The sequence below is a fragment of the Miniopterus natalensis genome, chromosome 11, assembly GCF_054644295.1.
Source record: "Miniopterus natalensis isolate mMinNat1 chromosome 11, mMinNat1.hap1, whole genome shotgun sequence".
Taxonomy (NCBI): domain Eukaryota; kingdom Metazoa; phylum Chordata; class Mammalia; order Chiroptera; family Miniopteridae; genus Miniopterus; species Miniopterus natalensis.
Genome location: NC_142091.1, coordinates 11,192,937 through 11,217,277, shown reverse-complemented (window position 1 = coordinate 11,217,277; position 24,341 = coordinate 11,192,937). Strand labels below are relative to the sequence as shown.

General features: G+C 50.3%; 1 protein-coding gene across 1 annotated transcript in view; it reads left to right on the top strand.

Annotated features, from left to right (window-relative positions):
• Positions 1-24,341, top strand: part of NCAM1 (neural cell adhesion molecule 1) — a 304,418-nt gene that overhangs the window by 273,712 nt on the left and 6,365 nt on the right. The window contains exons 17-20 of the mRNA XM_087821538.1: positions 9,802-9,926; positions 13,313-13,493; positions 23,010-23,217; positions 24,131-24,247. Of these exons, the coding sequence (XP_087677664.1) occupies positions 9,802-9,926; positions 13,313-13,493; positions 23,010-23,217; positions 24,131-24,247 (631 nt within the window). The remainder of the gene's footprint in view (positions 1-9,801; positions 9,927-13,312; positions 13,494-23,009; positions 23,218-24,130; positions 24,248-24,341) is intronic.

Genomic DNA, 24,341 nt, shown 5'->3' with positions numbered 1-24,341 from the left:
AATTATGAATGAAGGTATCCTAAAGAAAATCAAAGGATAAAATTTTCAGCTGTAACTATTCCTGCAGGGCCCTGATGGTGGGGATGTGCCAGACCTGTGCAGCTTCAGGCAACAAGGAGCACGCCTGCTATCAGCTCACATTGGCAAGGGAATATGTCACTTGCTTAAGGCATTTCTCTCGAATTATTTTTAAACAGTGGCAGGCTTTGGGCAGAGGGGTATCGCCACCCCCCCTTCTTGGCCCTTCTTCTGCCTTAGCTTCAGTTGGCAATTGCCAAAACTGCCCTTGGCCTATGAAAGTTGAGGTGGGAAACCCAGAATGCCTTTGAACAAAGCAAGGTCATCTGTGTCACATTTAGGTAACAAATTGGAGTGTAAATCCAACTAGGACAAAAAGAGATGTAGATAAATCCAAATAAGAAAAGTATTTTTTTCATTTAAAAAATCGAGACGTGTCTTATGCATGTAGCCGCAGTTCTAAGGAGGCATCTTACCGGCAGGTGCCCCAGCCTTTGTTTAATGGCAGACTCCCGCTCCTCGGGCAGGGGTGTCGTTTGTCCTTCACTTTCCAGAGCCGTTGTCTCAGCGCCAGAGGAAACCTGTTCCCTTTCTGCATTGGCATCTCCTTCATATGCATCTCAGCTGGGCATCTCCCCCGGGCCTCCAGGATAATGCGGGTGGATGAGCAGGGAAGGGAGAAAAGATCCCAGGGGCCACCTTCTCTGCCCGCATTTGCCGAATGGCCCTCAGCCCGCGGCCCCCAAAGGGACCGTGGGATGACTTTCCTCAGCGTAACGTCCTGCCCTGTTCTTGCAGAGCACGAAGCCTGCGCCTTAAACATCACGGACTCCTCCTTCATGACCACCCCCCGCCCCGCTTCCAGGACGCCAAGATGATTCTGGAACCCGCGATGATAACCTGCGTTTTCTTTTCCTTCAGCAGCCTCCTGGATTGGCCCTGGCAGCCGGGTCCTGACAGCAGCACCTCCCCGTTTTAAAGCCAGTTTACTGCTCCTTGACGTGCTATTAATATGCAGTGTTGCCGCTGTATCTAATGCTTGTCGGTGTTAACCAAGTGCTCTTTATATTTATGATTCTCCGTTTCTGGGCCGTTTTACTGCCCTCCCAATGTTTTCTATATATGCAGCTAATTTAATTTGATTTCTCCTTTTATTTAGTCTGTGATTTTGTTGTTGATTTTTCTCCCTGCCCATTGTTTACATCAGTTTTTAATTTTTTTGTATTTTCCATGTGACCTTCTCCACTTTCCTTTCAACCAATCATGTGCGTGCGTATCATGTGACTTTGTCATGTGGCTTGCATGGTGCTGATGATGTCGTCCACGCTGGTGAACAGAAGGTAAAACTCTTTGTTCTGATAAGTGAAATAAATCTGGGACCACAGCCTGGCACCTAGGGCCCACTCACTGCTTCCCGTCTCAGATTTCCTAAGCGAAGCCATTTGGGAGAGTTCCTCTTGTTTACAATTCATAGGCAGAATCCATCATTCTTTGCAGCCTTAATATGACAATTTGATACCAGGACAGTCTTTGGTTTAATATTTTGCTTTAATAAATTTGGCCACGCAAACTGCTATCTACACTAAAACCACTTAGCCACAGCAGTTTGCGAACTGGAAGTTTTATCAGATAGCCCATAAAAATTATTTCCCAGAAAGCAGTTTTGTAAATTAGCCTTACAGCATTGTTGTTTAGCTATCCAGTAGTTCTAAAAACCACAATTGCTCTGAAATGAGTCATATTTCTGTGAAAATGTATCTGTTCACAACAGCGAAACCCTACAATTGCGAAGGTTGTATTTGCTCAAAACCAATGAGAGCGCTTCACTAAATTCACGCAAATTGAGGACTTTCTGAAATGAGAGATTTAAGAATTTTGAATTAGAGCAGTTTGGCTGTGATTGCTGAGGGGTCACTTTTCAAGAGTGACCCTCTCCCGGGCAGGGGCGACAAATCAAAGCAAAAGTCACTTGGCAGTTACCATGACAGGAGATCTCTATGGAACCAAGAAGCACGTGATTGGCCATTGCAGCAAAGGAAACAAAATTGTAGCCTAATTAAGTACATAGCAGTGACAAGATAATTAGTTAATATTGCGACTGTCACAACCTTGTGAAAATATTTCGGGCTCACCATACAGAGAAAGGCGGCCCCTGCTCACAGCTTTCCCAGCGGAAGCAAACATCCATTCAGAACCTGCCCCGGGAGTCATAGGCATTCTGTTCTCTGCCCACTGAAATTTTACTTCAAATCCCCGCCTGAGACACACACAGGCTGCACTGATCCCAAAAGCGAAACTAACCCCAATAACCGCCCAGTGTGCCCATGCATGCGAGGGCCCCCGGTTGACCTCACTTCTCTGAAAACTGATTGGGCGACATCCACAGGAACAAACCCATCCACAGCTTGTCTCGCATGTTCTTTGCTCCTGGTCTGTCCTTCCTTCCGCTGTGTGCTCCCCACGTATGTGAGCCCTGTGTAAGTTCCCTCTCGCTCCCTCTCCACACTGGCCACCTCTGAGGCTTCGGCTCTCTGGGCATGGCCACTGTGTCCCTGGTTAGTCCCATTTGCATCCAGACTCCTGGAAAGAGGTCTTGGATCAGACCTGCCGTTATTTCTAAAAAGGAGACGTTTGATATTTACGTTTTATGAAATAAAGTAGGAATGTCCCCAAAGCAGGGAAACATCAGATCGTATCTTTGACCTACTTTTTAAAAAATATCCTAATCTGTGAGTCTTGGGGCAGGGACTGTTGGGAGCCTAAGCTTTTCTTAACTCCGTGTCCCACCCCAAATACTGTGGTTCCGTCATTTCTCCAAGGGGGGCCAGGCTCCTTTAGACCTATGCTGACTGCTCAGAGGCTGATGTATTGGAACAAAGCATGGACCTTCCCCCTGAAATCTTAGTGTGAGCAGCTGTTGGGTTGAAACATGTCAGTTTCTTTTTTAAGAACAAGCTTGGCCATTTCTGTGCAATACTATAACTCAGAGTAAAGCAAATCCCGGTGTTCACAAGAGAGAAACAGCCACCGCTCTGAGGAGAGAGCTGTCCCAGACGTTTTCAGTGAGGGAAGAAACGTTTGAAGGTGTTTCCTGCAGCTGCCCTAGAAACGCACCTTAGCAGTGATCTCGGCTGTCAGTAAAAAATGTGACCATTAACTACAGCACTGAGAACCTGAAGGGTTCCGAAGCTCGTCACCCTTCATCAGCCACCTCCCTGTCTGTGACAGACCCTCTCCTGCCCATTGCAAAGGGACAGGCAGAGGACTTGTCATTCAGATAAGCAGCAAGCAGCAAGAAATAGCCTTTAATAATAAAATTTAAGGGAACCGAGAGATCAAAGAAAATTTACGGGGGAGAGAAAGAAAGCTTGGTTAAGTAAGGGCAGCTATTGCCTCCTTTCTCTGGGCACTAGTTGGGCCTAAATGAGGAAGGTGTGGTGAGCAGGGAGTCCTTCTCCTGGCAATGGGTTGTACACCCAGCAACTGATGAAATCCAGTGTGCCCTGTTAACCATGCCCCCCAAAATTGCCTGGGATGCACTTAGCATGTGCTAGATGATCTGTGCACCGTAGGTCACCATCCACAGTGTCACTGAGCCCAGCAGCCCTGAATTAGAAGAAGGGAGGTGAGAACGGGCGTTGAGCACCGGGCCCCAGAATCACTTGGCTCCTGAGCCTCCCGAGCTTTGCATGTGGGGGTTCATAACAGGGAAACCTGCCGGAGAGCTAAAATGCCCTGATACGCACACATTTATTTCTAATATGGCATGTGTAACCGCAGGGCTGCCTCCTCCAGTGACCCATCAGCTCCTGAGGACTCTGTAAATGGGACCGTTCCCCCAGCATGTGTGTGACGAGAGGCCCCGCACCCCACTCCCGTCAGTGTGCTGCATGTTGGAGCATGGATCCCTCCCCACCCGCTCATAATGATCTTTTTTTTATTTAGCTACTGACACTGACTCGCACTAGGACATGCTGGTTCTGAGAACTAAACCCTGTAACACTCACTCTTCCTTCTTAGACCGAAACATCACTAACCACCCCTTCCACTCCCTCCTTTATTTTTTACAGCTGTGTCTGGATCGCCACGGTCTCGGGCAGGTGGACATAGGCTTCCCACCAGGGCTTCTGCTCTAATTGCCTTTGTTCCCAAGGACCCCCTGCACTGGTTACCAGGGTGGAGAGCTAGCGGGAGGGGACCCAGAGCAGGCAGTGACGGTCCACCCAGACCCTGCGGGCAGGGACGGGGCTGTGGACAGTGCCTGCACCCCCAGGGTTCATTAGTGCGAGGCTCCTCCCAGGAGTAGTCTGACATCCAGGAGACAGGCTGACCTGTGCATGCCCCCCTGTGGCCTCGAGGCGGAGCCCAGCTAATGGTTGGCAGTGGCAGCTATTTCCGTCATAACTCCCTCAGCCTGGATCAGCCCCATAACCACAAGCCATACCTTCGTGGTTCTGTTTTCCTCTAGGATAGTGAAGCAAAGATAATTGGCCAATTAATCTGTTGGTGTTTTCATGGCACCCACGAGAAGGGAACTGGTATTTTGTGGTTTGGTCTGTCAGAGTTCATTTGTATTTCGTGCCACCATTTCCCCCCCCCTTCCCCCCCATACACACTCTCATTCCTAATTCCTGAGAACTGATGTGGGAAGGGATCCGTGAGCTAGACGCCTCCATGAGCTTGGCCACAGAGAGCAAGCATCCTTTCCCCCTGCAAGCTGGGCGCTGGGCGCTGGCCACGCCCACACCCGGGCATTCTGCACCCCACATTCCCTGGAGCCAGGGACCAGGATGGCAAAGAGCCAGGTCACACTAGCACAAGCAGACCCTTAACAATTAAGAGAAAAGAGTTCAGGAGAGCCATTAATCAAGTGTACGTGATTCCCAAGACTTGATTTGGGGGAGCAGTGCTTAAGACAATTGATTCCTACCTGGGCACCGTAGGCTGCTCTCTGGGACTGTCAGAAAGCCACCTCAGCACATTAGGTAGGTTGTCAAAGGGGTCATGGGGGAGAGTTTGAGGGCCCAAGAATGTATGCAGCCTAGAACTCATTGGATTCGCTGGCTTGGCATCTAGGGCGAAGCACTGGGTCTCGAGGAGGAGAGTTCGTGGTCTAATAACGCTAAATCCTGATTCCCTTACGTAATTTGCTGACCCCCTAAGGACCAGTCAAACTTCTAATCTCTTGATGTAATCGTGAATGTTCTTGAGTTGGAAAAATCAAATAGGCTTCATATTTGAACAGCTAAATCATACATTTTGGACTTTTAAAAACGATAAAAAGGCATACGAAAGTTTCAGATTGCTTGTAAGAAATAATCAACAAAAGGGAACAGGAGGTAGGATAAACAAAAGGAACCGTAATTTAATGCCGGGCAATCCTAGCTGATACAAAAAGAGGAAGATTCCAATGCAGCTCCTACATTCATCACTGGTTTATCTCAGATGCCCCCAAACTGCGATTCCTGTGGGAGAGAAAGCAGAGTGGGTGAAGGAAGACCCCGGGTTGACCCATCCTTTCTCAGAGGTGCCTGTTGGCACCCTAGCCTTCCATTCAGAAGATATAACTCCTGGTGTTTGGCTTTTTTTGAGTAAGAAGTAGTATACTGTTTTCTTTCCAAAATTCACAAATGCTGTCTGAACGCCCTGGGCTCCCTGTAACTCCTGCTGCGGGATGCAGACATCCGGCAGCAGTTTTCTGACCCCAGAGCTTCTGCTGACGAGGGAAGGACATGAAGCTGACACCGGTTTTAAGGCACAGTAGCACAATTATTACAAAGAAGAACACACAACATGCATGGCCAGAAATACACATTCCGATTACAGTTTCTGAGGGGAATTCTAGGGCCTTCATGTAATATTTCTAATTATAGGTGGTCTCTGTGGTACTTTTTTTCCCCTTGCATACCTGTCACATTCTTCTGGAAAATGCCATCACTGCTTCATATTTCATATTTGTTATTGGCAAGGTCTATTTTTAAGGTACTGATGTTTTAGTCTTTACATAAAATATTTGGGGGGAAATATGACTCATGGCTGAAGCTAAACTCAGAGGGTGTAATTAACCCCAGGGGTGTTCTTGGAGCAACCCGCCGATTGCTGCTGAACTGCAAGCCAGCATTTACAAATAATTACAATATTGGTTTTGCTGAAATTATCCATAATGATTTCAATCAGAGCAGCCATCTCAGAGCAGAGTGCACGGTGGGCCCTCTAAATAATTTCCTCTGCTAATGTGCTCTCGAAAGCCTGGAGCCTCCTGAGCGCCATGCCCACTTCTTCAGCCTCAGCCCCTCCCTCCCTCACCGGGCTGGCTAGAGGCTTCTTTTTTGCAGAGAGCTCAGGAAATAGTTTCTTTACTCCTTAACTAACCTTTAAAAAAAAAGGCTGGCAGTAAACGTTTAAAGATGCATAAGAGAATCGATTAAACGTACATTGCTCTGTCCACATCTTGATATGCTTACGATAAGTTACACAGCCACAAAGTTGGGCAGGAGCCCTATGATGTTGGTTGAATACGCGCTTCCTTTAAAAATGCTGTCATAGGAAGGGTTATGTTTCTATACACAGGCCCCAGCATTTTTTTAAAAATTGATTATAACTCAGTTTTTTCATTTGGCAAATAAAACCTTGTCTCACTCACCTGTGAAACTCCAATACCTAATAGCCTACCTGGTACCCAGTAGGTACTGAGTACACATTTGTTGAATAACTCATATTTAAAGCACTGTGAATGACACCCCTGGATATTCTGTGATATAAAATGCTCTAAATTCTATGGGAAGGTAGTACACACATATCAGAGTAACATGGTTGTCACTCAGATAAAATGATAGCAAGTTACAGTGTTCTAACTGATAAATGTTACAACCATGTTCTAACTGGTATAGTTTTCAGGGGTTTCTCTGTGATCCCAATGATGTTTTTTCTGAAACATATTCAAAGATAGGAGAGTACCTTCATCAGGGCCATTGGTTTCTACAGAGACTCCTTGGCAAGATTGTTATTCATAAGTCTTTGAAGAGACTTGAGGTCTCTTTTATTTATTTATTTATTTATTTATTATTATTTTTTTAATATATCTTTATTGATTTCAGAGGGAGGAAAGGAGAGGGAGAGAGAGAGATAGAAACATCAATGATAAGAGAGTCATTGATCGACTGCCTAGCCCGCAACCCGGGCATGTGCCCTGACCAGGAATCGAACCCCGATCTCCTGGATCCTAGGTCGACGCTCAACCTCTGAGCCACGCTCGGCCGGGCTTGGGGTCTCTTTTAAAAAATAAGACTTTTTTGAGATAACTTCAAAAAGAAATTTTAAAGGACAACTTTGTGCCTAAGAAATACAGAATTGTTGATTTTGGAGTGCATTTCCTAAAAGTGGATGAAGATCCCATGTTCTGTGTTCTGTCTGTTATAGTGTCATGAAAATAGCCACAGTGATCTTACAGTCCATCTAGGGCAGTGTCTGGCATGTGTCACAGTGACGTCAGAGTGAGAACACCTGACCCAATGCCTGCGTTTTGCAAATTTGGAGACTGGGGCAGTGACCTGTCCAAAGCAACAGACCCTGGGCTCTTCTGTGGCATCCTTAACATTCAGTTTAAAGAGACCCCACATACATCAGAAAAAGCACCTCGTCTAAACAGACCCCCCAGAAGCAGAGATCCGTGCCATATTGGTTCAGCCTTGGGAGCCCACACTGCTCAAGTCTGAGAAGAAATAATAATAGTTTAATCTCCGTTTCCCTTCCAAGGAGTCCCTGGGGAAGGGCTGGGTCCTGGCCCAGTGGTGTGTTAGAAGGGCCGCTGATGGCATCTCCTTCCTCCCCACCTTCTTAAGGCAAACAGGCCACTCATCACAGAGCCCATACTGGGATTCTGAAGACAGAAAGTTGTAATGACTAGTGTCCATCTCCATTCAGCCCCAGGTCACCAACCCCCCAGTTTGCCTGGGACTCACGGTTTCTCCAGAGCCTAAGACTTGTTGTGCTAACACCCAGAAAGTCCCAAGCTAACCGGGATGAGTTGGTCACCCTAATTCAGGCAGAGAACAGAATTGGCAAAGTCTCCTGAGTCTCCTACTTCTACTTGCTCAGCATTGGTGGGGGACACAGAGCTGGCCCACTCTAAACTGCTCCCCTGGAGTTTCCTCTCAGCACTGGGTATTTATGGTGAGATAAGGCCTGGCTGGGCTACTGTCTGAGACTTAGCGTTCGTGCCTTGACATTATCTAAACCAAACTTCTAAATATTCTCCAGAGTCACTGGGGCCCGTGGCTACACAGCGGCATAAAAGCAGGACGAGTCTTTGCCTGAAGCCCCTTTGTCTCTTTACTCTTGTTTTTCTTTTCCCCTAATCACTGGCTGAAGAAAGCAGACAGATTGAGCACAGCTCTTTCTGGGCACCGGGTGGCTCGGACTCCAGGGCTGCGCCCCTTGCCGTCGCAGCATCTGTGTGCCCGTGGCTGCTGCTTCTCAAGCCCGAGTGTGCACACTGCTCCTTGAGACCCTGTTGAGTGAGCTCTGCATTTCCTAGGCGCTCCCGGGCGCTGCGCCCGGCCCGGCCGAGTCCCGGGCTCTCCTTGCGAGCTCTCCGCTTCCTCTTTGCCCTAAGGAAGAGCAGGACGCAGGGCCGTTTTGAGGTCCCCAGAGTAGCTGACCGAGGACAGTGGGCTGGCCTGGCCTTGTCAACAGCCTTCTCACAAGTGGCCAAAGGTACACTTTTGAGTGATTAGGTTCAAGCCCTAATGACAAGCCTTTCCTGGCTCTTGTCACATGTCTGTGGTTCTGCCTTCCAGAGACCACGCCAGGACAGTCCACGCAGGTCACTGTTTTCCAGGCTCCCTCGACGTTCCAAGTGAGGCCAGGAAATCCATTCAGAGGTGGCTCCCCAGAAAGTGCAGGATCCCCCAGTGTGCTGAATCTTCGTTTTCACTTTTCATGGCAGATGTCTTCTTACCTCATTGCTCTCAGCATGTACTAATGAAATGGTTTCTCTTAAAGTAAACCAGCGCCTCACCCACTGACGAGCCAGCCCCGCCCCGTAGCCTGCCACACACAAGTGCACCTTCCTCCTGCCTCGGGTGCAGAAGGAAGACAGGCGTGGACCTCTTTCTGCTGAGAACCGCTAGAGACAGTGTTCTCTGGCTCTCCACACAAGAAAAGGACTTCAGGGTTGTCCCTTTAATACCTGGCGCCGAGGGTTCTCTCTCAGTCAGCTGAGCCATAAATGCAGGACACACATATGAAGCTTGCCTTGGCAAATTGTGCTTTACTTGATCACAGCCGGAAACTTATTTTTTAATGGATCCAAGTCATAAAATTACTTAGATATCCAAGGAAGATACTGAGCTGTTTTGAAAAGTTATTTTATGTATGTAAACTTCCTCCTTAAATGCATCCAGTTTCCCATATTTCAGGCTATTTCTCAAACCATCAGGCTTATAAAAGTTAAATCTTCAATTATAAGAGCAAGAGCAGCCAAAAGAAAATGCAAGTACCAATGAGAAACAGAAAGAAAGAAAGAAAAAAGCCTATTTCTAGAATGTGAAAGGACTGTGTTCATAGGGAGGGTGTTTCCAGAACATTCCCAAAGGGGCTGAGTTTGGGCTAAGTCTGAGGCATCTAACTGGAACCCGAAGTCTTGTATTTGCTGCTTTTTAACCATTTGAATTTCTGAGAAAGCAAAAGAGCCCAGCCCACCCTGCCACTCCGCCCCTTTCTGATGGATTGGGTTTTCACCACGTGGAGGGAAATGTCACCTGCATGAACTGGCTGTTGCAGGGGAACCCAGCGCGCCTAAGCTCGAGGGACAGATGGGCGAGGATGGCAACTCGATTAAGGTGAACCTCATCAAGCAGGACGACGGCGGCTCCCCCATCAGGCACTACCTGGTTAGGTACCGGACGGTAAGTGCCTCCCCCGGGCTCGGCCCAGCCCCGCAGCCCTGACCACGACAGGCAGAGCCCAGGCTGGGTGGGGCTGGACGGTCACTCTGTGTTTTGGGCCCTCGTCAGGGTTTTAAATCTCAAGACACCTATAGCTATTAGTTCGTGTCCACACTGGAACCCTTTTTTTAAAAAAATTTTTAAATATATATCTTTATTGATTTCAGAGAGAGGAAGGGAGAGGGAGAGAGAGAGATAGAAACATTGACGATGAGAGAGTCTTCATTGATCGGCTGCCTCCTGCACCCCTCCGGGGACAGAGCCTGCAACCCGGGCCTGGGCCCTGACCAGGAATCGAGCCGCGATCTCCTGGATCCTAGGTCGGTGCTCAACCGCGGAGCCACGCCTGGCCGGGCTCACACTGGGACCATTTTAAAAACTCCAAAATTACTGTGGAGGTGACAAACTCATACCATGATTAGTTTTTCTGCTTGAACTTTTATACGAAGTCATTTTGCCACTAGCCGGTGCTTTTTGCAAATAACATACTGACATCTAATCGCTACCTCGCGGGCGAGGTGCTGGGATCACACGCATTTTCTTTCCAGAAGAACCCTATGAAGTAGGTCTCACGGTTATCGCCTCGTGGCAGAGGAAGTAGGGACTGTGCCGTCACTAAGAGCGTGACCTCACACAGCCAGGCCAGCCAGGGTCGACCCAGAGCCGTCTGACGGATGAGACTGGGCTGCTCCCTCACCACCTCCGTACCCCACCCGAGCTGTTCTGATCCTGCTAATGATGAACGTGGCCCTAAGCCTTTTTTTCCTGGTTGGCTCAGCACCCATCTAAGATTTCTATCATTACACCTTTCATCCCCAGCCCCCCAGTTGAGAATCTCTCTCTCCTTTTTTGGTTTTAGAATGACACGTGGTCATTGCCAACCACATCCAATTGCTGAGATCTAGAGGCAGTGTCTGACCCCGGGGAGAGTCTATCGCTAGGGTTTCTTACCAGTAGCAGATAATGAACCACAGAGCAGTTGTCTTTCTTCAAGTGGCCCCCAAGAAAGGCTTTTGCCAGGAAGGTGACTCCCTCTCTGCCTTTGGATTGAGGTGAACTATGAGCCCTCGCCGGGTCACGCCAACAGGACAGAGCCCTGCGTAGAGGCGGGGGCTGGGCAGGCACCCAGGCAGCGCCCTGGAAGTGGACGGGTAGGATGCAGCACCTCTGGGTGTTACACTGATGTGGCCGGACAGGCGTGGGGCCCAGGTCCAGCTTTACCCCTTACCAGCATGTGACCCCCAGAACACATCTTCTTGTAAAATGGGAACAAAATAACTCATCAGGTTGTTATAAAGATTAGTTATAGTATATGCAGAGAACCTGAAATGTGACTGACACTTGGAAACCTCCATACATGATAAATACAGTGATTACTGCTAAGATGCTGGTTAGGGCGGGGAATGCCTTCCATATGAGGCCCCCTCAGATGTCAGTTTTCCAGAAGAGTCACTGTGGCCGTGCCGGGCACCTCTGAGCTAGAAAGACAACTGGGCAAAACACTGAGGGATGTTAGATTTCAACAACCTTGACCATGCTCTCTTCCACTTAAAAACTTCATGTTTGCTAAATATTATTACTATATATTCACATCTATTCTATAACATAATGATTGTTTTACTAAATACTTGCTTTACATTCTGGCTGTCTCTTTTGTAATGATGTTTGCCAAGGAAAGAAGCTTTTCAGAGAAATAAGGGAAAAGAGCTGAGTTTCTGTTTTCAGTTAAAAAGGGACCACATGGTGGCATATGCACAAGCTAACTCCCAGCATAGCCAGCATTCTGGTTAGACGTTAAGGAACTAGCGTCCCTCTGGCATCTCCCTGTAATAGTCATGGCCATGACATGGCCATGCCACCTTCCTGAAGGCAGGTCTTTGGCTGAGGCAAATAATTTCACCTGGAAAGGTGGCTCTGCTGTAAGTAACTCTCCCTCCAGCCTCAGCCATGGACCACCCCACCTTCAGGTGACACTGAGAGCATGTTCTGCCCTTCTGAGAAGCAGCTCATCATTAGTAAACATTTGTCAAACCTTTTGTGTGCCCAGCCTTCACCGCTCCAGAGGTGGTGAAGAGCTGGGCCAGGTGAGCAACCGTGAAACCATCTGAATACTTCTCAGGAATTCTGCCGACCTCCTTGTTATATTAGGGAGGTGGCCACCTACCGATGGCTCGATAAATTCCCACTTAGAACACACTCGTTGGTGAATGTGTGGGATATAACTGGAAAGAGTACTCAAAGAGAAAAGGGAGCACCTATACCTCCAACTGCAGATTGGACCCGGTGCAGAGCTCTGCTGAGCTGAGTGTACCTTCCTGTGGGCACTCTCAGGGCCCCAATGTTGGACCTGACCGCAGAATTTATACCTGAGGCACCTCCAGCTGCAGTTGTAGAGACTAGTTACACTGCATGGAATAAAAAAGTGCAATTCAGTTCAACAGATGTTTGTTGAGCTCCCTGCCACGAAAAGGACAGGTCACTGCTTTGGGTCCAGATACGCTTGGCCCCAACCAAGACAGCCTCCCACTTCCCTGTCATCAGGCTTAGTAAGGGCCTGACAAAGCCCCTTGCAGGCTTGTTGTTGGGATACAATGAGAAAATGTGTGGAAAGCCTTTAGTATAGTGCCTGGCACAGAATAGGTGCTCAATAAATGATAGTTTAATTTTTTTAAATATATTTTATTGATTTTAGAGAGAGGAAGGGAGAGATAGAAACATCAGTGATGAGAGTCATTGATTAGCTGCCTTTTGCGTGCCCCCTACTGGGGATCGATCCTGCAACTTGGGCATGTGCCCTGACCGGGAATCAAACCATCCCCTCCTGGTTCATAGGTCAGGGCTCAACCACTGAGCCATGCCAGCCGGGAAGTAGTTTTATTTTGAATAAAACTGGAATCTATGCAGTGTTTCTGTGTCAGGGAGGTGAGTAGCACACCTGAGTGTGAGCAACACTCCAAAATCTGACAAGCAACATGTTTGCTTTCTCCCTTTTCTAGGACGTACTTAGTCGTATGTGCCCAACACTCCAGAGTGTAGCTTGGGGGATGGACAGGGCTGGTGCTTGAGGTCCTGCACGCCCTGAAGGCGATGGGGCAGTGAAGGGTTGGCCCATGCCACACTAGCATCTTCCACTGTTTGTATTTGCAAATAGGTTACCTGACCTGTGTAACCCTTAGGGTTTGTCAGGCTGGTAAAGAATAAACACCATGTCCTATCCTTGGTTTTTATTTTTATTATTTTGCACCAATAGTTATTGACTCCCTTAAGTTCTTCTGTTAGCTAGTCTCACCAGTGTTTTCATCTAAGGCTCCCTGTTGTCTTGTGTCCTTCCTGCCGGTTTTCCCCAGAAACTCTCTTCTGAGTGGAAACCAGAGATCAGGCTCCCGTCTGGCAGTGACCACGTCATGCTCAAGTCCCTGGACTGGAATGCTGAGTATGAGGTCTACGTGGTGGCTGAGAACCAGCAGGGGAAGTCCAAGGCGGCTCATTTCGTGTTCAGGACCTCGGCCCAGCCCACAGCCATCCCAGGTATGAGCCCCCTGCTTTCTGTGAGTTCCCCGCTTTGAATTAATGCACAGTGCTGCACCCCCTAATGTGCCTGGAAACCCTGACAACGCGCTTGCTTACAGCCATCCTCATGACTGGTGCCCATGCAGAGCTTAGTTTTGCTTTTTACCTCTCTGTGCAGAGGGTGGGGATGTACTGGGCTCGCAGGAAGGCTTGACCAAGCATCCTGGGCAAAGGTCCTGTGTCACTTGGTCTCAAAGGACTGATGCTAAGCCAGTCCTTGGGAGCCCTCAGGTGGGAAAAGCCCCAGCTCCTGCCAAGCACAGAAGCTGATGAGTAAGGTTCCTTTGTGAGACCTTATCTGCTATACCATTGCATACGAGGGCCACATAACTGTGTTTAAGTGCTTTCTACCTGACGCTTGCTTACCTGCACAGCCATGGTCCAAATCTCTTCTCTTTGGGGACCCCAAGAGAAGGAAGACATGGTGCCTAGTTAGTTAAAAATCCCATCTGCCAAGGGCCTCGCAATTGATTAAAGTGAACCACTTGAAGCAGAACAAGTGGAGAAAGTAGATACTGGAAAATCCCATCTATGAAAGGCAACCAGCCTGCTAGAGATCATGATGGGAGCAGTTCTAGGAGATGCAGGTCCGTCTCTAGGGACGCAGGACCAACTCAATGTGGGAATAAAGTGAGAGCTCTGCTTTCTGGCCCAGCTCCCTTGCCGCTGATGGCCAGTCTCCTAATTGACCACATCCCTCAGAGCAGACAGAGCTCTTCAACATCACTCTTTGCTCTTCCAGACCAGCCAAATGCCATCCACAGGCAGGAGAGGTGGGCATAGAGCACATAGCTGCAGCCTGTCGGAGGGGCCCCATAACCTCTCTGCTACATTCGAGTATGGTAGGAAGATGCTGTGATATCCTGGTGGGATAGGTCTGACCTGCATCATGCCTGTCCTGTCCCGGGCTCTCAGCTAAGTTGTCATGGTATCTCCTCCCAATGGAAGAGAAGCCAGAAAGGATGTGGGCTGCAACAAAGTAAGATCAGTGTGTGATTCTATGTGTGAAAGTGAGTTATTCAAGCAGCAACAAAGTAAGATCAGTGTGTGATTCTCAGTGGTGGGCTGTGCATGAATGTGTGTGTCTGACGGACATATGGGGGCCTCCAGGAGTTGGCAGGTGGATCTTAAGCCATAGATCAGAGGCGTCGATTGGTCCTACCCTCTACACTGTCAGGGAGACCCCTTAGCGCATGCTGGGGTGACCATGTCTCCGTGGGCACTGGTCAGATGGTCATTGTCAAAGGCAAGGCACCTGGGTGTGGCTGCAAGAAGTGTTTTCACTACTGGTTAATAGGGTGCCTGAATGGAGCTGGCCCTGCCATCCTCCGCCCCTTCTTTCTTCGCGTTCTTTGGTCAGGTGTGTTTTTTTCTTCTTGAAATCGACAGTCTGGTGTGAGTGCCCTGATCTACTCGGCCTTTATGGGACATGGGGGAGCTGAGAGTGAGAGGCTTGAGTAACTCCTTTGCAGCGAGACAGCTTCCTGCTGGCATTTGTCACCAGGGGTAAGACCCCAGAGGCAAGTGGCCTGGCCTTGCTATGTTCACACACTGGGCATGACCAGTAGCAGCACCTTCCATGGTCAGAGAAGTTGGTGGCAGTGTGTGTCAGGTGCAGAAATCCTGGGAAGACCTTGTTCCTCAGGGTCCTGCCTGCTGGAGATGCCAGAGTCCTTTGTTAATCATTCAGGAGCCCTATTAACCCAGAGAGTGCAGGAGGGGCGGCTTGCTGCACTCTGGGGCTCCCTCGTACAGGCCTCAGAGGAGGTGGCTCTGGCTGGGTTGGACTTACCCAGCCATTGCATTTGGACCTGAGAATAAAACCTGTGTCTTACTAGATGTACGTTCACGGTGGGATTCTGTGGTCAGCAGGTGGTAGGTGAGGGTGCAGAACTAGATGCTCTAGAATAGCACCGTGGGTAGGGGTCGTGCAGTAGGAAAAAGAGTTTCTGGTTGAAAAGGCGGCCCCCTGTCCTATGTACAGTTTGCTACACATACTGCAGTGATCAAACGCATCTCTACCGCTATGTGTAGAGCTCTAGTGGCTGGAAGGCCATGGGTAGGCTCGTTGAATCTGTCTAAGAGACCTCACCTTAGCCAAAGGTAACACTCTCCTAATCAAACTCTTGTGTTTTACTATGGAGGCTTCTGTTCTCTCACTTTAATTTCATTCGCTCGCTGACCCCTAACCCCCGAATTCACCCTGCTGTGCTGCTTCTGACCTTGCTGAGCTTGGAGCTGGCCCCGTGGTAATAACCGCACTGAACTCTTCTCTAACCTCCGTCCGTTTAATTTACTAAAGTTGAATTAACCTTTGATTCTTGCGTTTTCTATATTTGACCTAATTTTTTTCTTTTTATCTATTTTTTTCCTCTGTTTCTGTCTCTACCTTCTCTTTTCTCCTCCCCTTCCCCTTTCTGTGTCTGTCGTCACACACATCACCTTGGACGTCACTGGGATACCCCCACTGCCACCTTTGTTTTAAACAACCACATTCTGTCTGGGGACCCTTTGCTTGGCACGTGCAGCGACCCTGGGAGGCTCCTCTGTGTCCTACACCTTTGTCTCATTGCTTTTCTCTGCAGTGACTCTTCTTTTGCTCTGTTAGGAACTTAAGAACACACACAAAAAATTAAATTTGCTTAAAGCCCAGTTCCTATGAGAATGATCAGTGCCCCTTTGGAAGAGCGGCCACAGCACCACGCACTCTGGTGGAAGAGGCAGGCTTGGCAATTGGAGAAAGCTGGACTCCAGACGATTTACCATTTCCATATATCTTTGTGCCACTCCATAAGGAGTTCCCCCCTTTTAGTGGCAGTACAAAGTATTCGGGAGCTCTTCCTTTAAACAGTATTTAAAAAGCATTTTGCTAGGTTTACAGAGACATTTCTGCACATCTGCTACTTTTTGCATTTTTTTTGTTCCTACCTGAAAATGATGTAGCAGAGGAAGATATCTGAGCACCCCTAAAGCTTGTATCAGCTCGTTAAAATCCCCACGCGCCCCCATTCTAACCCCATGGTCCCCCTCTGCCCCTCAATCCATAGTTGGCTTTGCTTGTGTTTCAGTGCCCATGGTAAGGGAGCCGGACCACTGTGACTCACCTGAGCATTAATGGCGTGATGGTCAATTAAGTCACCCTATTGCCCCTGCAGCAGAAGAAACTGGATTTGTTGAGTATTTACTGGGGCTGATCAAACATTCTGGGAGGAACTTTGGTCCTGCTATTATAACCAGCACCTTCTGCTGGCTCTGTGAGCAGGGCCACCCTGTAATGTGCCCAACACATGTCCGTTTTTTGTGTCTCCCAGGCGGGGTGATAACCTGCTGCACAACTGCAGATCAGCACCGAGCCTCATGTCTCGGGGACTGCGGTACAGTGGTGACCCACATTATCACATAACTCAGCCCCCTGGGTGGGAAGCATTCACTGTGAGCCAGGCGTGAACTGTGCACTCTCCCCAACATGCTCACAGGGAGGAAGAGAGGGGACAGGCCACTCCCATTGCCCAGCCTGGACTGTGGACAAATCCAAACTCAGTCAGCCTGTCATACTTCCCGAATGCACCAAGCCCCCTAATGGTTAGTGGCTTTGGTGACATTTTTAAAACTGATGAAAGCCAGCTGCCTTTCTCTGTCCTAGGGGATTATGCCTCCCCACATGCCCAGGAGAGGAAGTGGGGTGTTTGTGAAAGTCCCACACAGACTCAGGGTGAGTCCTGCTTAGTAACATCAGTGTGTGCTTTGGGATGGGGCTTCAACTGAATAAAAACTCCCTCCTCCATTGTGGTCACATATCATTCTACATGTCTCATCTCTGAGCATCTCCACAGAAGCCTGACTTTTGTTCTTTTTGGTCTCTTTAATTTTTAGTTCTGTTGTTATTTTTTAATGTTCAAAGACTAGCCTTTCCCTTTGGAAGCCCAAGGGATCCCATGGTTTTCAGCAAGCTGCCCATGTCCCTTGCGCTCACAGTTTAGACGCTCAAGTGCAGACACCAGAGGCTGAATGTTGCCCAACAGCTCAGCTAGTGCCTCCAGCCCCAGTCCCAGCCGCCTGCTGCCCCAGCCCCAGCTGCCTCCAGCCCCAGCCCCAGCCCCAGCCCCAGCCGCCTCCTGCCCCAGCCCCAGCCCCACTCAGGCCTCTCCCTCTGGAGTTCCTGGCCGCCTCACCACAGGGCGGCAGGAGCAGCATGGTTCTCAGGCACAAGGCAGAGCATTGAGGAGAGACAGGTGGTGCCTCCGGGCCTGGGGTGGGAATCCCAGGTCAGTTAGCAAGAGCTGTAGAGAGGGCAAGGGAGGGACAGGTGATCAGCCCTCACTGTCCTCCAGGCTCCCAGCATATTCTTGATATCACCTTGGGCAGAAGCCATCCAGAAGCACCCACTTCGGGGGTCTGCCCTACCCAGGTCCAAGTCCCACCCACATGTGAGGGACAATGTCAGTGTCTCTGAAGGGATTCTTTGGAGATCTAGCCCAGGCAAGCCTCAGCTGAAGTAGCTTTGGGGCCCCTGCAGGGGTCGCATTCAGACAGGCCTGCGGTTTGTAGTGAGATGCCCTTCGAGAGGCAGCTTGAGGACACCACTCCCAGCGGACACTGAGTTCTCGGGCCTGGCTGCAGCCCTGCCCCGCCAGGAATCCCTAAAGTAGTGACCCTGAGAGAGCCCTGCAGGAGCCCGCGCTCGCTGCCCAGCCCCGCCCCGCCGCTCTCCCACATCCCTGCCGCCCAGCCTCCAGCGCCACAGGGTGTCTCTGCTCACTTTGGGAATATTTATACGGCTGGTTTGGATCATGTTTTCTACTAATGAGAATTCTAACATTGTTGTGTAGATAATCAGTGAGGCCTTTATGACGTTTACACCTTCGCTTTATTAAAGGAAATAACAGTCACGTGAACTCTCCAGCGTGTTTTGATTTTATCTGAGTTGTGTGTCCTGCAAAGTGTCAAGTCCTTTCCCTCCACCTCACATGTACCTGGATAACTCTGATTACCCAAGAGGGCATGTAAATTGCTCCCCAAACTCGCAGCCTGCTAAGTGGAGCTCTGGCAAAGGAAATGCCTTCCTCTCCCAATGAGGAGCTGTGCGTTTTTCTCAGCTGTCTGAGGAGCTGCTGTGGGTCCCTGCCTCCTGGCAGGCAGGGGGAGGGGAAAGTGCCTTTGCAGAACCAAAAGATGGTCACTTTGGGGTCAGGGACACACTCTGGGCCACCAAGTATCCAACTTTTAGCAAGGCCTCAGATTTCATAGCTCCCTTTAAAACTCCATCCACACAGAGGCTGCACAGGGTGGCCTTGTGGTAGCGAGAATCTGAAAGCTTTCATTGGGAAGCCCGGCTCTGTGAGTAATCACACGTAGTTGGACGCTTCCTGGAAGCCCTCCAGCCAGCCTTCAGGTTGGCAGATCCTGGCAGGAGCAAGCAGACATGTCAGGGTTTGGGAGTGAACCAGAACCCAGCTCAGCGGTTCTGAGTCATGGGCTGAAGGGGGCGCTTCTGCTGCACTGAGACCCTGTGGGCCACCTGGGCTCCTGTAAATGTGAGACTCGTATTCTCAATTCGAGGCACTTAAGAAGGTAAGCCTGTGCAGGGCTCAGGTTTGGGGCAAGGCAGTTACCAATTCAGCGCGAACCTCTCCCAAACCAGAAACCGCAGAAGATGGACAGCCAGGCTTCGTACTCCGCTGCTCAGGTCAGCTCTAACCCCAAGGTTGCGGAGGAGCTGCGCTTAAAAAAGCGCTCTTTGCAGGCAGGTGTGCGGCACGAGTCAATCCAGGAAGCCAGGAGGAAGAGGCTGCAAAGATAGACCCCAGGGGGCGTTTTCTTTTTCCTATGGTAAAATGTCACATGCAGTGCAGGAGATGACCTTTGTCCTTCTGGCTGTCCTGCACTAAACAATTCTGTAACATGCACTGAGAGATCGTGAATGTGGATTTGGCTTGGTGTTCCCCTATTTATGCTTCTTTTTGTGAAGGTTACACACGCTTCTCCTGCCCGAGGAGCACCCAGCCTCCTCCAAGAGCCTTGGCTCTGAGTGAACTGGGTGGCTCCTTTTCCTTTGGGGACAGTCTGCTTTCTCTTCATTCAGTACATCAGTTAGGTCAAGGCCACCAGGTGGGACTCCACGGCCCATCCTTGGGTGGTGAGTCATAGGAACGGCTGCTCCCCAATGTAATGCAGGGACAGAAGAGCTAGAAACAGTGGTCCTCCAGCCCTAGGACCCATAAGGATCACCTGGGTGCCTGATCAGATCCTGATTCCTGAACCTCACCCCCAGAGATGCTGATTCGATGGAATTGGGAGGCCCCAGAATCTAAATTTTTAACAAAGCACCCAGGAATTCTGCTGTAGTTGGAAAAACATTACACTGAGATATTTATTTTTCATATGAAAAGATGGGACCTACCGAGTGGTTTAGTCCTACACGAGAAGGCCCTCAACCCGCACTCTGGAGGAGATTGACATGGGAACTCTGTGCCAGGTACTGGCTACTGCAGGACATCGATGTGCAGGGACAGGCTCTATGGTTGGAGAGGACTTCAAGACATCCCCTTTCCTAGGCCCTGCTCGGTGCAGGAACCTCAACCAGAGCATGGCGATATCCCTACCAAGGGGTGTCCAGCCTCTGCTGGGCCGCCTCCAGCAGCAGGAAGCTCACCTGCCCAGGCAGCTCACACCACCTTTGAATACCTCTGCGTGCTAATTCTTTATTATATGGAGCTGAAATCTGCTTCCCACCCCACAGTTCTCATCCACTGGTGAAACCAAATAAGACTACTCTTCCTTCTCACAACACATCTGTAACTACCTGGAGGCAGCAATCTCCTCTCCAGGCTAAATACCCTTTAATTACAAGTGATGTTCTTTGAACATGTCCTATACGTTGGGTTGTCCTAGATGCTGGGGAGACAGACAGGGTACCTGCTAGGACATTCTAGAGGACACATGTAAATGAGCAGAAAAAGGTAAATAGTGGTGAGAAGGGAATTAAACAGGTAATGTGGCAGATTTGGGGTAGAAGTGCTGAGTAAGTAAGTGAAGGGCTGACATTTGAGCTGATGTTTTCAGGACAATGAGGTGATAGGGAGGGAGTGGTCCAGGTTAGGGATCAGCAGGCCTTGAGGGGAACAGCGGTGTGTTCAGCAGGTAAACAGAAGGCTCCACCAGTTGGAGCACAAAGGTGGGGGCCGGTCAGTGCCATGAATTACAATGGTTGGAGGAGGGGCAGAGTCCAAGCAGCCTATGTAGGACCCTCAGGCCAGGAGAAATAATTTGAATTTTACATCAAAGGAAATGGGAGACCACAGCCCTACTTTTGCATTAATGCCACAGTCTTTCACCCTCCTGGCCCTCTGGCCCTCCCCTGAATGTGCTCACGGTGTTGGCTTTAGGACCCAGTGCAGCCCTCAAGCTGGGTCTGCTGAGCCCAGAGCACCAGCTGGACAGCTTCTGCTGACTCTCATACATAGAGCAGCCTCCAATCGTTTATTTTTCCTCTTTAGATATGATTAGTCCCCTAAAACCATATTTATGTATAAACCTCAGAATGAGGAGTTAGTGCCATTGAGTCCAAAAATACATACATCCCCCCCCCCCCCCACACACACACACACATACTTTGGGTTCCTTCTGCAGGAACTGGGCACTTAATGCCTACTGGGTCCTGATATCAGGAGGCTGCAGTGGCCTCAGCCCAGTGTCAGGGGATGGAGAGAAAGCCCAGGGCTGATGCTTCTTTCCTATGTAAGGATTCTGCAGATCAGGGAGGCGTGCATTTCTGTGCTTCACTGGGTGGAATGTGTGAGGACACAGGGAATAGTTCTGCTTTAGTAAGCTACTAAGAAAAGACCCACTCTAGCTGACCGAAGGGAACAGCAGCCAGTTTCCTGCTTCCAGAGCCCAGAGACAAGGTAGCCAAAGCTGGGTCCTAGGGCACAGAGCCCTTTGCCAGCCACAGGACCTCCCTGGGGGATAGGCTGGAAAGGACCAGCCAGACAGTCCTGAGGAGGAAAGGCCAGGAAGCAAGACCAAGGTCCCAAAAGGGCCAAACATATTTGAGAGCTTGGAGGTCTCCTCCAGCTGAACCCTGGGTGGAGTGAGTGATCGTCTGTCATGCTGGACTGGTAGCTGTACCATGAATTGAAATTTGAAGTAAGAAGCAGTGGGGTGGGACAGATGCTGGTTGCAGGGCCTGAGAAGGACCCCTAGTGCGGACAGGAGGCCCCGCCCCAGGACCACACACTGCATGATAAAAAGAAGGCTGTGATGCCTGGTACCTTGGGTGACACTTTCCATGATCTGGAATGGTATGTGCTGGCAGGCTGGGCCTGGTGCTCAGCAAAGGCCCAGGGAGGCCCAGGTATGACCAGGCTTCTGCCTTCAGTGGACAGACCTGGGTGAGTCAGACAAGGCCTGGTGGTGGGGAGGAGCTGCCAGTTCTGGAACTTTCTTCTTCCAGAAGACGAACAAAGCATTCTTCCTGCAGCATGAGCGCTGGTCTCCCAGACATTGGTGGGAATCACCTAACGGTCAGCAGGTCCACTTCAAGTAAATAGCATCAATCATTGGGGGACCTGAGGGCTGAGCCTGGCGTCTTTCAGTGAGACCATCAGTAGCCCAGGGCCCTGGGGGACACCAAGGGAGTAAGACACAGAGTTTGAGTCATTCATGGTGACCCAGACAGACTGGGGATGCAGGAGCTGCTCGAGTGTGAGAATGTGTGTCCATCTATGGTGGGACTGGCGCTGAGTGTGAGCGAACCTGTCCGCGCGGGTGGTACCACTGGGGGAGCCTGCTGGTTTTCCTGAAGTCTGATCCGAGCACACCTGAGCTCCCAGATGGTGAGTACTCCCACACCTTCCACCTGGCCAGGCCTGGGGAGGCCTCTGTGTTTCCAGGTAAACAGTGTCATGTATCTTCCTGGGTGCAGTGCAGAAGGACAAACCGTGAAGCCATTGTGGCCCAATGCCCAGTCCTCTGGAGCTGTTCCTAAGTGGGGAGAGGAAGCGGGGGTGTACTGGGCCTCCTGTTGTGTCTGACATCCTCACAAACCCAAAGGAAGCCCAGGGAACCCTCTGCTACCTTATTTGGGACCCTGTCCCTGACAGCTCCTAGGAGCCACAACCAAGCTTGAAACCAGTGAGCACCACCTACCCGCTTGTTCCCAGGGCTCCTGGGATACAGCAGAGGGTAGGTCTGGGGGAGGTGCGGAAATGCAGAGCAGAGACTGCGACCATCTCCCAGTCCCCACTCTCGCCCTGGCTGTGTCCCCTGGTCTGTGAGATGAGGTTGCCACCTTCCTCTTGAAGGTATAAAGAGACCCTGTTGTCTTAACACCTACGACACCAGGGAGGGTGTCACTCTGCACATAAGTGCCATGGCTGTGTCCTGTCCCCCCCCCCAGTCCCTGGCCATTGCTCCCAGGGTCTGCATCTCAGTGTGTTAACCACCAGCCGCCCCTCTTTCTCCCTCCCACTCAAGCCAACGGCAGCCCCACGGCAGGCCTGAGCACCGGGGCCATCGTGGGCATCCTCATCGTCATCTTCGTCCTGCTCCTGGTGGTCGTGGACATCACCTGCTACTTTCTGAACAAGTGTGGTCTGCTCATGTGCATCGCCGTGAACCTGTGCGGAAAGGCGGGGCCCGGAGCCAAGGGCAAGGACATGGAGGAAGGCAAAGCGGCCTTCTCGTGAGTGCGGACCCGCCCCAGCCCAGGCGCCAGCCGCGGAGCTACCTCAGCCCCGCTCCAGGACACCCCGAGGGGAAGCAAGCATTAGAGAAATGTTTCTCCAAGCTTGGCCTTTGGGGGATCCCTGTTTGAAAAGCAGACTCTTGGGCTCAACCTCATAGCTAGTGTATTAGAATTTCCTGGAAGTTGGAGAATCGTTGCCTAGGTCAAAATGAGGACGTTTGCAGAGCTAAGCCCTGGGAGGGGGGCTGGAATGGAGGGGCCAGCATTTGAGAGACACACTTGCCTTGCAGTCATGCATTCGTTCGTAAATAACTAAACAAATACTTATTGAGAAGCTACTGTGGGCACAATGGTGTTCCCTGGCACCAGGGTACAGCAGTTGCTGTCCCTCCAGAACCTCTGGAAGGCAGAGCCTGAGCCAGTTAGCAGGAGCCTCTGTAGACTCACTGCGCTGAGCTGGATCAAGATGAGAAGGGACAGAGCAAGGATTTGCATTGTTTAGCACCACCATGTGCCAGGCACTGTATATGCATGTACATATACATGTGCATACAGGGGCATATACTTACACGTATATAAATACAAACTATTTCAGTGTTTGTCTGTGCCAGGCACTGTGCTGAACCCTTTACATTCATAATCTCCGTTCATGTTCACTATAGTCCAGTGAGGTAGATACTGTTACTTGCCCCATTTTACAGATGAGAAAATAGAGGCAAGGCAGCTAATCAGATGCTGGAGGTCACACAGCTAGCAAGAGTGGGGACTACAGGTGAGGCACTGGGTCTGGCTCTGGAGGCCACCTGCCCACTTGGGCCAGGCCCAGGTGCCTGAGCTAGAACCTGCTTCCCTGGGAGCCCCCTCCCCCCCCCAGCTCCCTGGGATTAAACCAGCCTAACTCTCTTTGCAGGAAAGATGAATCCAAGGAACCCATCGTGGAAGTGCGAACTGAGGAGGAGCGGACCCCAAATCACGACGGAGGGAAGCACACAGAGCCTAATGAGACCACGCCGCTGACAGAGCCCGAGTACGTGGTCAAAGGGGCAGGTGCCTCCCCAGCGGAGCCCCACACCCACCTTATCACTGCCCACCCCGCCCATGCTCCTTACCCCTAGCTCCTG